This window comes from Corvus cornix, chromosome 4 (assembly GCF_000738735.6).
Source record: "Corvus cornix cornix isolate S_Up_H32 chromosome 4, ASM73873v5, whole genome shotgun sequence".
Classification (NCBI taxonomy): Eukaryota; Metazoa; Chordata; class Aves; order Passeriformes; family Corvidae; genus Corvus; species Corvus cornix.
This window is the reverse complement of record NC_046334.1, coordinates 20,621,396-20,639,418: the sequence shown is the minus strand read 5'-3', so window position 1 is coordinate 20,639,418 and position 18,023 is coordinate 20,621,396. Positions and strand designations below refer to the sequence as shown.

General features: G+C 41.5%; 1 protein-coding gene across 3 annotated transcripts in view; it reads right to left on the bottom strand.

Annotated features, from left to right (window-relative positions):
- Positions 1 to 16,468, bottom strand: part of SMARCAD1 (SWI/SNF-related, matrix-associated actin-dependent regulator of chromatin, subfamily a, containing DEAD/H box 1) — a 41,761-nt gene extending 25,293 nt beyond the window's left edge. For all 3 annotated transcript variants that reach the window (XM_039550473.1, XM_039550474.1, XM_039550475.1), the window contains exons 1-5: positions 16,290 to 16,468; positions 15,822 to 16,033; positions 8,671 to 8,842; positions 5,327 to 5,504; positions 2,576 to 2,639 (exon numbers count right to left, since the gene is read on the bottom strand). In XM_039550473.1, coding sequence (XP_039406407.1) covers positions 2,576 to 2,639; positions 5,327 to 5,504; positions 8,671 to 8,842; positions 15,822 to 16,020 — 613 coding nt within the window. In that variant the 5' untranslated portion in view covers positions 16,021 to 16,033; positions 16,290 to 16,468. The remainder of the gene's footprint in view (positions 1 to 2,575; positions 2,640 to 5,326; positions 5,505 to 8,670; positions 8,843 to 15,821; positions 16,034 to 16,289) is intronic.
- Between the last annotated feature and the right edge of the window lie 1,555 nt (positions 16,469 to 18,023).

Sequence of the window (18,023 nt, the reverse complement as noted above, 5' to 3'; positions counted from 1 at the left end):
AAAATTATTAAAACATCCCAAAGAAAATTAAAGTACTAGCAACTCATCCTCAAATTAAGGATCTAGTAAGAGATACTAGAAAACATTGTCAAGATTTTTCCAAAGTCTATCTATTGATAAAGACATATATATAGGTAAAAATATCATAGAATCCTAGAATGGTTTGGGTTGGAAGGGACATTAAAGATCACCTAGTTCCAAAGCCCTGCTGTAATCAGGGACACCTTCCATTAGATCAGGTTGCTCAGAGCCGCATCCAACCTGGCCTTGAACACCTCCAGGAATGGGGCATCCACAACTTCTCTGGGCAACCTGCTGAGTGCCTCACCACCCTCACAGTAAAGAATTTCTTCCTGATCTCTAATCTAAATCTACCCTCTCAATTTGAAGCCATTCCCCCTTTTTCTGTCACTACATGCTCTTGTAAATAGTCCCTGTCCATCTTTCTTGCTCAAAAAGCAGTGAATATCAGACAGATTTACATGAGGCTTCAGCTCAGAAGCACCTCCACTGCCTTCATGGTTTTTCAAGATGGACAGCAAACAACCCCAGAAACAAATCACAAGCAACAGGTATTACTGCAGCTTCTCATCTTTCACTCAGACACGTATTTTCAATGTGTCACACCTAATCTTCATACCTTTAAAAAACTGGCACTGTTTCTTGTTTTAGCGCTATACAACTGTTGAATTCAAGCTATAAATACAAGTTTTTTGTCATTTTGAAAGGACAGAAAAATTCAAGGATATCATGGTCACACTTTTTCCACAAAGCCGTATCTTGCCATGACCTCTCACTGTCAACATTTCACAACATGTAAAGCATATCTCAAATTGACACACATAAAGCAGATGTTCAGTAGTGTCTCCATTTTTAAAAAAATGTGTCCAAAATGAGGTGATTTATACCATCACTGCCAGGCACGCTTACTCCTAACTAAATATTTTATACAACAGCTGTGATTAGTGAGAATTTTGCTGCCAAGATTCTTCTGTGGGCTCATATTGAAAGGATGTGTAACAACATTCTTAGATCAACACAAAAATGGCCAAAAGGCAGGACCCACATACCAGAAATCAAAGTGATTTAGTTCAAACACTGTGAACGGCAACAAAGTTTAAGGATATATAGCAACTTAATTTGGTTTAATATTAATCGAAACACTTGAAAAAGAATCAGTCTTCCAGGAACAGCAGCACGCAGTGTATTTCTCAAAACATGCCAGCCTTGTTTCCTATTGCCAGCATACAGGAATTTCCACCTATAGAATCTGACCATGCACAGTGATAAACTCAAAAATAGTTTGGTTGGTTAAAAAAACCCCATCAAACAACACAAAACACAATAGCATCCCTTCATTCAAATTAGCCTGAATGTTCTTAAAGCTTCTTAGAAATTGTTAAAAATCTTTGCACTTTTTATAAAAAATAAGAAAATTAAAATATGGTAAGTACAACAGGGGGAATTAAATAAGCAAAAAATTTTGTACTTTAAACATAGGAGTAAAACAGTTCTCCCTCAGCATATGCTTCCACGACACATTGGAACATACGCTTCCTCCTAGACATACTGCTTCCAAATCCATAGGATACTGCATGAAAAGATGCATGAAGCACTCAGAACAACTAAATAATCAAGAGTGATCATAAATAGCTTTTTCCATAATTTCCATTAAGATCTCTCAAGAAAACCATGACTGAACAATAAAAACAACTGAACTATAAACAGATGGTTGATCTGCTTTCTATAATACCAACATTCCACTCTTTCCTGACCAACTCCAACAAATCAAAAATATATTAATACTAGACAAGACTTAACCCCAGACTTGAGTGATGTCAAGAAACAAACCCAAAGCCCAAGAATTATGACCCTTTTACATGTCTAACGCTTACAACACACTCCCATAAAATGTGCTGGGTTTTTTGTTTTGCTTTGTTCTGGTAACAGTACGAGACGGCATAAATTGAGGTACAGAACAGACACCCCTAAATAGGCCCTGAGGGTTCAAAAGCATGGTTTGGGTGATGCTTTGCTAGAGAACCAGGGGGATCTGTCTAATGTTTAAGACTAACAGTTCTTGTTCAGAATTACAAGCAAGTCTTGAAAACAACCTGAACAAAAAACTGTGACAGGCCTTGATACAAACAATAGCTACTTAGTAAGGGCTACATACTCCAGTATATTTTTTCCATACTACCAGACTGCTCACCTAGAACACTTATTATTACTACTGCTAACCCATTACTATCTGCTTCAAGTTCTGGGCAAAGAAGCAACCAGCAAGAACAGGAATCACTTAAGAACCCACATGCAAAGCAATCCTGAGCTTCACAGAACAAATTTCCCTTTTTTGTTTGATTTATGGATTTTGCTCCACATCCTCTTTTCGTCTTTCTCCCTGCAAAGCCAGTAAATTCAGTTTTGTGTTACTACAACAAACAAACAATACTGTAACGTTGAGCACAAGCTTTACCACTTTTTAAATACCTCCCAACCAATTTCACTGAGTTAGCTACAGCATCTAAAGTTTGGATTTTGCTTTTGTTTGGTGGGGGTTTTTTGTTAAACATACCTTTGTCATTGAGCTTCAAACCAGCAGCTACTGCTTCATCCATTGTGCACGCCGATTCTATCAGCTGCAAAACAAAAAAAGGCAACTGCTAAGTGGAGAAACGTAATCCAGCTGAACAGAAGACATGCTGGATCAGTGGTGACTGAAAAACATTTAAAAAAAAACCCCAAATATATATGTATTATAAAATCCAAGAGCAAAATCAAGAGGTACCAAATTAGCAGGACTGATCACACAAGCTGTATTTGGAAACACTTTAAAACACATGCTGGAAACATTTTTAATACAATGCCATTTATCATCGCTTTCTTCCCTACTTCACAAACATAACCGCCAGATTTACTTAAAAAAAGCCCACAAAAAAATGAAGTTATGAGGAATCCTGATTCCCAAGTATCAGCCCACATTTGGAAAAAACATTTTAAAATTTTGCTCTAATGGCACAATTTCCTTTTCAAAAGGCTCATGATTTTTCCTTAACAGCCTTCATCAGTTGTGTCAGGTTTGACTGGATAGCCTGTTCCAGATCCTTCATGAAGGAACAATAGATTTGCGATATTCCTTGGTCCTCCTTCAAAAATATCGCAGCTACGTAACTGCAGAAAAAAAATCTACACAGCCTCCGTTTCCTACAAAGTTCTGCTGATACAGGAGCTATCTTGCATTCTGCTGAAAACAAACACCATCAGCCCCACATGCTGCTCAGGGGATAAGTCACAAAACAGCAGTCAGACACACTTGTTCTAGCAAGTTACTAAGCTCCAATGAACTTTTATCAGCTTTGAATCAAATAAATTCTAGGCAGCCAAAAACTGAAAAAAAAAATACATTCTGGATATATATGTGTTAATTACAATGTTCAGAAGAAAAATCCAAAAATTGCTATTTGCAACTCTTTTGTTCTTCCCAAAATAAATGGAGCCTAAGCATAAAGCTTGATCCACTGGGAAACAAAACACCCAGCAAGAGCACCAGTAAAACGTCTGTATTTCTTCAATGCCACTTCAACAACCAGGAAACTTTACAGGTGAGTTTAAACACATTTAGCTTTATAAATTAAAGCTAGTGAAAACCTAATTACGTACTAACATTGAAAAGTAACCTTGTTAAAAATACCTTGCACTGTACTAAAGGTATTTTACTGTAATAAGCTACCATATCTCACTGTACACTGGACAACGGCCAAGAGTTATTTCACACTGACATGTCAGCATAATAAGAGTACATCACAGTAAGTTCAAACCTACTCTTTGCCTCGCTGGAAGGTCTAAAGCATTTGTGTGTCAAATGTCATAAACGCAAGGACGCAGAGTTTCATCTACTGGAGAAGATGGCAATGACTTCACTCATTCTGCATTTAATCAGTTAGCTCATTCCAACAACAGCAGTTACCAACAGTTATCAACTGAGACAGCCATAATTAAGCTTAAATGTCACAACAAAGAAATACTTGAAATATTTTCTATACACTGGAGCTCACTGTTGTTGAACGTACCTAAAGGTGTTTATTTAAAGTGTGTGTCTGTATATTCATTTTTATACATACCCAAGTTCCCATGTATGTGGAAATGTTACACAACTGTACTTCACCTAAAATGTTACTGTTACCCTTTTGCTATTAACAAAATAACAATTAAGAGCTGCACTGTATTTGCATGGCCAGGTTTGATAGTGGCAGGGGCCACACAGGTGGCTTCTGTGAGAAGCCACCAGAAGCTTCCTTCACATCCAAGAGAGCCAGTCAACTCCAAAACAGTCTTGCTGCTGGCCAAGGCTAAGTGCATCAGTGACGGTGGTAGCACCAGTAGGTAACAGTTAAGAAGGCTGGGGGGTAGGGAAATGGGGAGGAACAACACACCTGCAGCAGGAGAGAGGGAGAATCCATGAGAGCAAAACAGCCCTGCAGACACCAAGGTCAGTGAAGGAGGGGGAGGAGGTGCTCCAGGCACCAGATTCCCCTGCAGCCCGTGGTGAAGCCCATGGTGAGGCAGCTGTACCCCTGCAGCCCATAGAGGTCCAAGGTGGAGCAGAGATGCACCTGCAGCCCACGGAAGACAGCACAGCAGAGTAGGTGCATGTCCAAAGGAGGCTGTCACCACATGGGAAGCCCCCAATGAAAGCAGGCTCCTGGTAGCACCCATAGAGAGAAGGGCTGACATTGGGGCAGGTTTGCTTGTGACCCTGTGGAAGGGACCCACAATGGAGCAGCTTGTTCCTGAGGGACGGCACACCATGGAAAGGCATCTTACTCTGGAGAAAGGGAAGGGTGTGAGGAGTCCTTCCGCTGAGGAGGGCTGATGAACTGACTGAAGTTCCCATATCCCATTCCCCTCCACCGCTGTTGTGGGGGAAAGGAGGTAGAGAAAATCACAAATATAGTTAAGCCCCAAAATAAGGGAGGGGTGGGGGGAAGGTGTTTTAAGATTTGGGTTTATTTCTCGTTACCCTACTCTGATCTAATTTGTAATAAATGACATTTTTTCCACAAGCTGAGTCTGTGTTGCCCATGATAGTAACTGGTGAGCAATCTCTCCCTGTCTTTATCACGACCCATGAGTCTTTCATTCTATTCTCTTCCCTGTCCAGCTGAGAAGCAGAGTGACAGAGCAGCTTTAGTGGGCACCTAGCATCCAGACAGTATTAACCCACCACAAGACTGTACCCTGTAAAGAAGCCAGAGGCTTAGAAACACTGCCTACAAAATCCTAAAAATTAATCATCAAAATAAATCAAAGAACTGAGCATTATTACTTTTAATAATTCTTGGTCACTTCTTTGGGGAAAAAGCTCCTTCATTGTTTGCAGCTTTGAGTCTCTGGTATCTTCCTCTACATCCTCCTTCACAGCTGGCTGCTGATCCCCACCATTTACAAGTGCCAGCTGGGGCAGTTCCTCTTCAGGCTGGTCATCATCATCAGACTGTTCAGAGCTACAATGTACGGGGGAAGAAAAAAAGAATTAAAATTTATTTGTTTTACTCTACCAGAACATTGTTGTAAACTAAACCCAACAGGATTGCATAAAATGCCTTTAGATGCATTCAGTAACACTGAATCAACTTGTATCCAAGGGATACCTCTATTCAGGACAAAGTCAGGCATGTATTAAGTACAGTCTCCTCTTTGCACTAAACAATTTCCACTTGGCAAAGGGAAGAAAAAAGGAAGAACGGACCAGGGAAATACCACAACTTACCCTCATATTGTTCTATAAAAGATTACTTGATAATTTAGCAACAACCACCTTAATACACTTCATCATTTCAGCTACCTAAATTACATCAGACTACCCCAAGTTTATCTCAAACCACTTCGCTAGTGTTTATTTGCCCAACAGATACACAGATGTGGATTAGGTTCTTTGTAAACACTCTCCAGGTACAGTATTGACTCTCTGCTCTAGTTCTCAGCTCACTGAGAAAGAAAATTCAAAGTTCCTTGGGCAGCATCTTAAATGTATAAATATGGGAAGAGCCTTTCTAAAAAAAGAGAATGCTCTGAATTTACTGAAAGATTGATTATTAGAGCTAATCTGCAGGAAAAGCAACCCCTACGTATCTTTCAGGATACTGAGTTGCACAGATGGGACTGAACCAAAGCACAGGTCTCCCATTCTCCTTCCTTCCATAGATGTGTAAAAATCTCATTTTCTGAATGAAAATTAATTGAACTGTAAGGAGTTTGTCCTTTTATAGGGATTTCACCATCAGAAAGGCTTGCCTGCAGGTCTTTCTACATACATGTATGTCAAAGACTAAAAGTAAACCTGGTTTTCCTCACTATATCTTTCTTTAGCAGCTGCAACAGGCAGACTGCAAAAGAATTCTGGAAAAAAATAGTTACACGCCACTTACATAAAAGATACAGATGACTGCTTATCATAGAATCCTTTTCTCCCTTTTCAAAAGGCACACACAGCAACATGGACTCCCTGGTTGTTCCTCTTAAGAGTAGGGAAATAACAAGAGATAACCCAAATTCTTCTTCAGTCCACCAAGGCACTGAGTTGTAAGCCTCAAAACATGAATCCTATTTCCACTTTTAAAAAAGTCTTAATGAAACGTCATATTAAAATTCTATTGGCATATATCTGATCTTTTTGCCTTGATAAGGAAGAAGGTTTCTTTTACAACATGCATATGAAAAAGAAAACCAATCCAAATGAAAGTGGTAACACTGCAATTATCCTATCCTTTCCTATCAGGGAATAACATCTAGACACTTGTCAACAAAGCCAGAGTTGCATACATCATAAATCTTGTCCTCTGTGTATAATCACATTCTTATCAAGCATAAAGAAACACTCATTTAACTGCTAAGCAACTCTGACCCACAAAACCTTGTGTTAGATTCTGCTTTTTCTCTGATAGACTGCAGACAGTGACTCTCTGGTAGCAAAATTTGTGGCACACTTTCTTTTAGGAAAGATGTGTTTTCTACCCTAAACTTTCTGCTTTCTGTTCGGTACCTTGTTCAGAATGAAGGAAGCTGGGACACTCTGCAAAAGGGAAATAAAAACCGAAAAAAAAAAAAACCCACAAAACCCCCAAACTAGGTAACACATGCACTAAAATGCACCATGCAGACACTGAATTGACTGATTCTATGCAAAGCCAGAATTCAGCACAAACCAGAGCTCCTAAGCCCAGACAGAACCCAGATAAGTCCTGCCACAGTCTCAATTTGTTAGCTCAACCAGAACAGCCACTTGTGAGACAGCTCAGTGGGTTCTGCACACATCAACCAGCACCTGAGCCAGCACACTGGGCCAAAGTGTCGGGCACTGAGGCGCCTGGTGGCTCCACGGGAATACTGAAGAGTACAAGAGGATGTAGCCTCATGTTCATCAATCCCACTGGGAGTCACCCTGCTGTCCATGCCTCACTCCCAGTAATCGCAACTCAGTATAGGAATAGCAAGCACTGGCTCTGCAAGTTGCATCCTGTGTGGCTTATCAGCATCAGCTCTGCATGGTACAAAACCACTTGAACTTCTTCCAGGTGGGATTCAGCCCAGAAGCAGAGTAACTACATTTACACAGCACTGCACACAAGCCAATTTGATACATGCAACCAGCTGGCCATCTCTGTCTCCTTACACAATCTACAACTTAAATCACAGGCAGAAACAGGAGCTCACTCGTAACTGCTAATTTTTTTTCTCCTTTTCAAGTAGCTACCTTAAGTTGAAACTTTGACGGAGAAGTACTGAAAAAAAAAGACACCACATCAGAATTTCAGGTAATAGCAGCAGAAAAATGCATTATTTCACTTCTGCTGTAAACTCCCAGTAACTCCATGCTCTGTGTAGGACTGAAAACCTGACAAGAGACTACACCTGTTAAGGCTGCAATTCCCACAAAAGTTTTCTGCAGATTAATTCAACCAGACTATCAAAGAAACAGGTTAAGCCATCTTGTTTTGCTTAGCACAAGAACATCTAGAGGGCACAATTACCACACAGACATGTAACTAGCAGGGGTTCCTTTAAACCATTTCAAATGGCTGCAGACGTCTATCTACATCTTGTCTCACCAGCTCTCTCAACACTGCTTTTTTAGCACACACCCAAGTGACTCCTGCACAGTAACTCTTCCCTCCCAGGGCATTCAAAAATATAAATTTCCAAGTCACTTAGGAAAGAAATAGTTTTCCTCATGCATAGGAAACACACCATGCAACTCATACTTAAGTTTACCTCAGGAACTCAAACTACACACTGAAGCTCTACTTGCTTCCCTGTCAAATATAGTTTCATATACAAAAAAACCCAACTCCAACAGTTTAAAATTAGTAAAGCAAGTGTTTTATGGTAAAGTTTTCAAGTTGCACTAAAAGGATTTCAAAGGAGAAAGGCACAAATGTATAAATGAACAAAAACATCACACGTTTCAACATGACAGAACTCCTCCCTCTGAAAAAATGATTTAGCTGGATACGTCTTCCCTGAAAATCCGGTAAAGTTTAGTTAGGGGCAGCTGAATCCCAAAGAAGTAAACCAGAATCCAACCTAGGCTCTGATTTTCAATTCAGTATTTCAACTTAGAACACCCCATGGGGGTGCAGAGACACTACAGAAAGCTGGCTCAAAGCATACATTACGGCCGCCTCTGCCCTCGGAGCCTGGGTTTCTTCATCAGCAGTGACGTTTCTTGGCTCTTCATCCTCGCTGTCAGAGACGTCGTGGAACTGCACCCCTCGCTGGCGCTTGAAATAGGACTCCTTCATTGTCCTCTGAGCTTCAGGAGTTTCTGGGACAGTGGAATACTCTGTGCAAGCCATTTCAATAGGAGAAAAAAGAGGAGACAATGACTTATGACTTCAAATATTTATTTGTACTTAGAGCATCAAGTAGCTGTGATTTCTTTCAGAGACACAATAGCCACTTAAAGAGAACTCATATTCTTATGCATGGAAAATTCCTGTAAGCTGCATTCCTTAAAGTGGGTACTTACCTGGCAAAGGATCTTCAGCCCTCTTACATCAAACAAACAATTTTTTACTACAAAGTTTAAGAGAACACATATTTTAAGTTAATGGCTACTTATAAATAAATACATAAATAAACTTTTTTTTTAATATAAACTAATAATGAGCAAATTCCTCTGAACTACTTCCAGGCTGATCAGAACACGGATAGAAACATTGGCATATGACTGAAGAGAGAAAGATTGATGCACAGAGCAGAGAACACGACAGCTGCAGAGAGCATTTTCAGTATGAAAGAAATCTCGTGGAAAATAAATTTAAAGTAACTCACTCTGGCACCACTGAATGAATGGAAAAAAAAGATAAATCCTAGAAATACAAGCAATTTGCTGACAAAGGAAACTGTGCAGGCTTTGAAAGGAAAAGGCACCCAATAAACTAAAAAAATATAGTACCAGATGTTACAGAGAACGCTACAGAAAAAGAAGACAACGACTTTAAAAGGGAGCTTAAAAGTGATTAAAGGGATGAAGGTGAATGTAACTCCGTGTCTATGAGGAAACATTAATAAGGGTTCAATGACAGTTCACAAAAGCAATCACTGAAGACATGAAACTTCAGGTTGCTAAAGAAGCTTCCCTGTCCAACCATCCAGGAGCCACTCTGGCAGCACCTGAGCTGGCACCAAGACCCCTTTGGAGCTACACATTCCCCACTCACAGAGTCACACCAGGTTTCCCAGAGCAGTCTCCGATGTCCAGATCCCCAATATCCTTTAATCATGGTGCAGTAACAGAATCACAGCTTGAGCTGGTGCCTCTGAGGAGCGACCCCAAACAAAAAATCCTGGGCTTTTACACCCTCACAGTTTAAGTGCAGGCAAGTCTGGAGTCATCAGCTCCTGAGCGTCCGGACCCCTGGCTGGGCCACAGGTACCCAGGCTCTTGGTTGTGCAATGGGTCAGCAGTTCCTGGCTCTTGGGGCTGGGGGCTCTCCCCACCCACACTGCAGCTACACACTGAGCTACTTGCACTGAACGGATTCCTCAACAAGGTGACCTTAGCCACACACAGGAAAAATCGAGGATAAGGGGCAGGAAAGTCAGCTACAAACTTCTCGGAAAGTTGTGTTTTAGTGATACTACTGTCAGTGTAAGTCTTCATATAAAAAGATCTTAAATCCTCATAAGGCAAAGAAAGCATCAGAGGCATCCTCTTCTAACACATCCATCCTTTCTCAGGTGCCTGTAAACCAAACACCAGTGGTGCTCCTAACTCTGGGACCACAATTTTGGCTGGGAGTAAAGATAGTTTCTTCTGCCTCCATTCACTAATGCAGAAACTTGCTGAGTCAAATTACTACAGAGTGTGACATCAGCTTTCAAAGCTGATTTGCCAGCAGACACTAGACACAGATGAAGCTAGAATAAATTCATCTGATAGTCAAATGCAGGAAGGAGCTATATAGTGTTTGATTCTTTCATCTGTGATAAAAGACCTAATTTTAGTTATCATAAAAATCTAAACCTTTTCTATCACTTTTAAATCACAATAGAGGATTATGGCAATGATTTTTAGAAGAGGCAAAAGTCTCACTTTGCATATTAATCTTGTTATTTTGAAAAGCCCATTCACATGTAAATCTAGGAAAGCCTAAAAATTATTAGTTCTGAAGCTGTAGTACACCGTTGCAAGACAGACCTCCCTGCATCCAAGACCAACACATTAGCAATGGAAGCTTCCTCAGCAGTACCCTCTTCTACCTATTTTAGGAAGGAGATGTGTTGTCCTTGATGCAGTTGCTTCATCTGAAAACCAAGTAAGTTTTTAGATGAATACAGGAAAGGAGCAAAAGTGACCTTTGGGAACATGATGATGTTGGGTTATCAGGGCAAGTGCTATCACAAAAGGATAGAAACATGAAATGCATTAAAAAAATGTGACTGAATATCAAAACAGGTCTCTAAGAAACATGAGAATTCCACTTTTATTCTGAATTAACAGAACCGATCAAGGCAGTTTTCATGGATCCTTACCTTGTAGGTTAGACTAAATTCTAAAGCAGCATGAGACAGAAATGACAAATATTCATAACAACTTTGCTAAGAGACATCCTTACTGAATTTTAAAACAAAACACAAGGCAATTTTACAAAAATAGGATGGTCTTCTAAGTAATTTTACTCTTTACAGTATAAACCTTGTCTAAGGTTTACATTTAAATAAAAAGAGTATTTACTGTTTCACTTAGTGATTTCTCATTTTAGTTTTACTTTATTTAGCAATTATTGTCCAGTCTTCATGACAGCTCCTAACTCCCATACCTGTAAAATGTCGAGTTACCTGGAAAAAAAAAAGCATTCTCCCTCTCAAAAAAAAAGCCCAGTCTTCTCCTCTTCCTCCACCTACTTCACGGAACAGAGTCCCTTACTAAGTGGGGGAAGCAGAAGCCACACATGCAATAAAGAGTCTTCATAGTTAGAGCAAACTGTAACCTTGTAAAGTAGTAACAGATTAAAGTTATTGCCACAACATATAACTGTTGGAGGCAGAATTTTCTGAGTACAGGCAATTAAAAAGAGCTATTACGGAATATCTGCAATCATAAGACCAGTATTTGACTCTAAGGCCAAAAATAGGAACACTCATAAGTATCCCTATATGCACACATTAGCATCAAAAGCAAAACTCAACAACCAATTTTTGCTATTGTAAAAAGAGAATACACAGCCCTTTAATTCTAAACATAACCGCCTACACAAATCATACATCACACTCTGAGAAAGCCAGCTTCTTCTCTCCCAAGTGAAAACAAAGATAAAACCAAAGCAAAAACTGAGGCAATACTTAGAGGCTTACCACATTTACTAACATTGTCCAACAAGCATTGTCAAACAGAAGTAATTTCCACCTAGTTTTGGAAAGCAGTATCAAGCACATGCTACTGAAATCTACAAGCTAGTAAGTATTCCATTTTCAAAGGGAAGTCTTTTCCATTGGCTAAAATAATCCTAAATGTCAGTATTACTCTAAGGTACTTCTTAAAGAGGCCCTTTTAAAATGATGATTACTTCAACATATCTTCCCATGAACCCTTAGAAAACTGCATTAGGTACTACAGTCAACACTTTTTTCCAGAAATTCTCTAAGCAGAATTACACTCTATGAACTGAGACATAAGCAAAACACAGGACTTCCTCAGATCCTAGAGAAAACGACAACAGACAGAAAAAAAAGAGCAGTCCCAGCGCAAGTGAACTCTCAGCATTATAATCTCAACGTGCAGTCATTTGGGATACATATTCAAACCGTACAGAGAGGATAACAACAAAATCAACCATCAACAGCAGGGTTATATATTGTAGTTGGATTTCATTTACAACTTTCATTTCAATCCACTGTTGAAGCTTTGTAAGCATGCTTTTTGAGATTTGAATACAAATCTCACTTTGTATGTTGGCAATTATTCCAATTTGTGCAGTTCTGGTACAGTTCTGCTCCATTTCTACAACTGTGTAGAATAATCTCATTATTTTAGCACACCCAGCTATTTACATAATTAAAAACATCTAAATGAAAATTAAGCAGATGTTTCACTGTTTCATTAACAGACTAAGAGAAACTATTCAGTAAATAATATTAATTTGTATGGAAAATTGTAGTAAGCCACTCCAGTGTATTTTTCCAACTTTTAGAAATATTTTCAGATATAATTTGGTAACTGTCCCCAGAGTTGGTTTCCATCCCTCAGTTAAATGCTGTTCAGAATTATTCCCTACAACCTGGCTGCAAAGTCACCGCAGGCCTGTGTAATTTGAATACAGACAAGTGTACAACAATGACCAATTCTTGTGGCCATCACACCACAAACTGCTTATTAAAGCATAAGGGACACATGTTCAACACAAAGCAACAAGAACCACGACCTACAGACATAACTGGGGTACAGAACAATCTACTAATATTAGTTTGTTCCAGGAAAACAAAACCAAAAAAAAATAGCTAAAAAGATAATGGTGGTTCATGACACAACAGACATCATCTGACTATATTTTTTGAAGATGGATGACATACATACAATCATATCACTTTGTTAGATGCATATTTCAGGGCACTTGATAAAACACAATTCAGAAGAAATCTCTCAGAAATTACACCAAACTGTTTGTGCTCCTGAAGGAAAAAGTCAGATTTCTAAATGCTTTTTACACACAAACTGTGGTTGCACGATACCAAAGGAAATAGAAGAAAACCCCCGAGTTATCAGCTATTTATAGCATTTTTGTTTGTATAAGTGAAATAAAGATCACTCTCCTCTTGTTTCCCCAGTTTCTTGTACCAGTATTTTGTTAATGACTCTGTCTTCAGAAGAAATCTGAGTAATTGTTGTCCTCACATGATTCATTGAGCACTAGGGCAAGTTATTTTTGGTGAACTTGGTGTAAACTGTTTCTTGTACAGAACAACTCCATAGCCTGACTTGCTGGTGCAGTTAGCAGTAGAGAGCACACAGTGCCATAAACTCATCTTTGGGCCTTCTCCATGACCATTCAACAATAACAACAAAAAAGCTGACTATTTTATTTGACCCGAAGCAAGAAAAAATTCTGTCTTCCTGACAGTAATTAGGTAACAAGGAAGACAATCAAAAAAGTGCTAATCAAATTTAGTCTTCTCTATTACATTTAAGTGCCTCATATAATTCAGACAAAATCTGAGTGTTCTATTTTTGGTTAACTTCTGTAGATGTAGAAAATATGATTTAATTTCTTAAAAGGTTATTAATTCTTTAAATAGGTTACATAACACTGCTGTGCAAATCAGTGGGAGAAGAAGTCATTAAACCACTTGATCTTCTTTAAACATTGAGTATCGGTGAAAGATGAAGCATCATATATATGCAGAGCACTGCTATTACATCTCAATTTTAAATGTTAATTAGTACCCCAGTTTTCCACCAGCATCTGCATCCATGGATGCTTATTTCAGTTGGACACTTGCTGTAATTTTGCCTGCTCTTGCACTCTACCCTGTTTCACTGTTAGCCACCACCACCTCCAACTAGTTTTCCTCTCAACTACTTAGCCTTGCACTACAGTTCTTTTAGGCTGCCCTTCATCTTTTTATTACTTTGCATCTACCCATCTAAATTGGGTATTACATCCCTTCTCCTCCACAATCCTACCTCTGCAGAATCTAAGCCAAGGGAGACCAGCATTTTAAAAAACAAGCTCTAAAATTTGTTGGCAATTATGGTCTAGCTACATGCTTACACTGACAAAGTCCACAGGCAGATTAAAGGAAGAAATATTAAAATAAAGTAAATCACAAAGACAAATAACCAGCCTCCTCCATTACTTCACAACTACATTTGCAGTTCCAAAAGGGCCCCTGCACTCAGTAACTCCTCCACAGCACAAGCCAATGATTTACCACAAACAGGAAGAGAACACCTGTTCCAAAGTGCACTTCCTCAGAGTGCCCACTTTTCCATACGAGCATTATAAAGACACATGTGCAGAAGCCAGAACTAACAGTTGCTTGCTTCTTCTCTTAAGTTCTCCCTGTCCCCAAAACATTCTTTGCGAGTGGACAGGTTACCCAATTCCAGACTGGCAACTTACATGCTGTATATATTTTATTTTTAACACAGAACACTGCTTACTATTTACTAATGCCAATAGAAGAGCACTCCAATCAACTGAAAACAGTCAACCTGCACTAAACCAATATTCAGGGAAGAGTAAATATCCATCTCCTGTAATTCTGACTTGGCTCAGCTTTAAAAGAGGAACTCCTTCTCGTGCATGAAAGTTTCTCTACTATTACATAGATAAGGTATTGTGAAAAACTGCCTTGCACCAAGAGAAAGTCATGTGCAAAAAAACGTAGTTGAACAACATCAACATATATTGTTGTTCCATTTCTGAATAAATGCATAGTCAAAGTCTGTCTGATCTCTCCAATAACACTCTTAACTTGACAACTATAGCAGAAGTTATATGGAATGTCTGAGAAGTACCAAATAATCAGCAGGAGATGCTGTCTGTTCTTCAAATCTTACTCCCTCAGTAGCAGGAAAGACCTCCTGGTGAATGTGATTACACAGCTGACAGCGATTTCAGTCATTAGTATTAACCAACAAATCCAAACAGGAGCAGCCAAAGGAAACCAATACACTACTACACAAGCAAGTTTTTGACATTCCCATGAAAACTCCAAGCTTTTGCCCATAAAGAGTACGAACACTACTACAAAACCATTAACACAGTCAGCTTCTGAGAATCAGTAGCAGGTCTCTCAGCTCTTTACAAAAGCAGGCCCGAGTGAAAAGAAACCGTTCTCTTTCTTTTGAATTTCACCTGTGATGCTCCACAATGCATTAGCCAAGGACTCTACGCAAAAAGCTAGAGTCTAGTGTTGCACCATCAGACAAATAAAAGCCATTTCTTCCTTGAAAACCCTGAGGTGTCAGCGTAAAATAAGTATCAGTAAATAAATTTTATAAATAGTAAAACATAACATACTTTCAATATTTAATCTGAAGCATCTTCACTCAGTTAAAAAAAAAAAGTTATTTCAGGTTACTGATTTGCCTGTAAATACACAGGTTCAATCAGGCCATACACTACTACAAATGACGAACTTTTGTGGAAATTGTTGTGAAACGTGTGCACAGAAAAAACACATTTGTAGAACACGCAGAGGGGGTAAAAAAAAAAAACCAAACAAAGGAACACCAAAACAAAAGACAATTACTTTATTTCTAGAAATTAAGTAGTTACACTGCCCTCATGCTGCACGCAAAACACCTGACTCACCAGCTCTCTCCGTCACGTCCGAAGCCGGAGTGTCTGGCCTGCTGTCATCCGTACCTTCATCCTCATCCCCTCCAGCGGCACCAACCGCGGCAGCAGCGCCAGGTGCCTCCGCCCGGGCCGCCGGCGGGGATGGCGACTCCTGCTCCGCTCCCTTCTCCTTCCTCTCGAAGCGGAACCGGTCCAAATTGTAGAGGCTCATATTCTTAACCTTTCTGTGGGAAAAGCCAGAAAGAGGACACAGCCGGTAGGGCCCGTCTAATACGGATCAGGAAAATGCTGGCGAAGAGACCGGCCGGCGCTCCCACAGAAACGCGAGGCCAGCGACGCTGTCAGGCAGCTGGAAGGCTCCTACCTGCCCATCCATCCGTCCATCCACCCTCTCTCCCTCTTCCCCGAGCTCCCCTGCCTCCCTCCTCCTCTCACGGCGGCCGGCGCCCCCCGGGCACGGGCGCCGGGCCGCACACGCACCTGTCGCGCAGCGGGGCGGCCCCAGCGAGGCTGGGAAGGAGCGGCGGCGGCCGGCAGGGGCCCGGCCGGCCCCCGGGACAGGAGTGTCGGCCGGCGGGAGGGCGGGATGAGGGCGGGATGAGGCCCGGCGAGCGGGAGTACGACGCGCTCCCCTCAGCAGCGGTGCGCGGGGCTGCCGGCGCGCGGCGATGACGTCACAGCCACTCCCGCCAATCGCCTCGCCCGGCCGGAGCGTGCGGGCGCGTGCGCCTTCGCGCCTTTTCCCTCGAGAGCGGCGGGCGCCGCGTCCCTCAGGGGCGGGGGCGGGAACGGGTTGCGGCGCTAGCGGGGTCCGTGGGGTTCTGGAGGCTTTGGGTTTCGTGTGGCTGCCGCCGTGACCAAGCAGATTTGCGGGTTCCAACTCCAGACATCGCACAAATAACGTTTTTGATACCAAATCATCGCGTGTTCACACCCCGCCACCCCCTTCCAAGCTGAAAAGTTTGGGTGGAGAACCGCGAAAAGACCATCATGGGAGAACTGGAACCCTAAAACACGGGGTCATACAATCATAGAATAGTATGGGTGAGTAGGGTTCTTAAAGACACCTAGTTCCAGCCCCCCTACCCTGGGCAGGGACATGTTTTGTTAGACCAGGCTGCTCAAAACCCATCCAGCCTGGCCTTGAGTGCTCCCAGGGATGGGGCATTCATAACTCTTCTGGGCAACCTGCTCCCGTGTCTCACCACTCTCACAGTAAAGAATTTCTTGCTAATGTCTAATTTAAACCTACTCTCTTTAAGATTGGAGCCGTTCCCCCTTGCCCTGTCCGCTTACATGCTCTTGTGAAAAGCCCCTCTCCATCTTTCTTGTAGACTCCCTTCAAGTACTGGAAGGCCACAATTAGGTCTCCCCTAAGCCTTCTCTTCCACACCAAACAATCCCAGTTCTCTCAGCTTTCCCTCATAGGAGAGGTGCTCCATCCCTTTGATCATCCTGGTGACCTTCCTCTGGACCCGATCCATCAGGTCCATGTCCTTCCTGTGCTGGGACCCCAGAGCTGGATGCAGCACAGCCGGTGGGGTCTCACCAGAGCAGAGCAGAGGGGCAGAATCCCCTCCCTCCCCTGCTGCCCAAACTGCTTTGGATGCAGCCCAGGACACGTTTGGCTCTCTGGGCTGTGAGTGCACATTGCTGGGTCATGTCCAGCCTCTCATCCACCAGCACTCCAAAGTCCTTCTCCCCAGGGCTGCTCTCCCTGTTCATCCCCCAGCCTGTGTTGGTACTGGGGGTTGCCCTGACCCACTTGCAGCACCTTGCACTTGGCCTTGTCAAACCTCATCAGATTGCCATTTACTCACTTCTCAAGCTTGTCCAGGTGCCTCTGGTTGGTAGCCCATCCTTCAGATGTTGATTTAGGGCAGTTTTCAGCTTAGGTTCCTCAATGTGTTTTCAGCATTATGTTCCTTTGGCAGAATAGGTGGGAAAACACCTCCTTTTGCTGTCTTGGGTAAGGACCTGCTGCCATGGTGGATTTCAGTGGCTGTGTGGTTGCAGGGTACATGCAGCTGGGTCTGCAAATGCACCTGAGGTTACCTGGTATTGCACAGAGAACCTTACCGGGGATGAAATGGTGGCCTTAGATAGTGAAGTTGTAGAGAGGTACTGAAACTGCCTTTACACGTCTGGCCTTTCAAATACCAGCCACCTGTGAAATAAAGTGCTTCAAGTCCTGGCAGAAATGAATAAGCATTA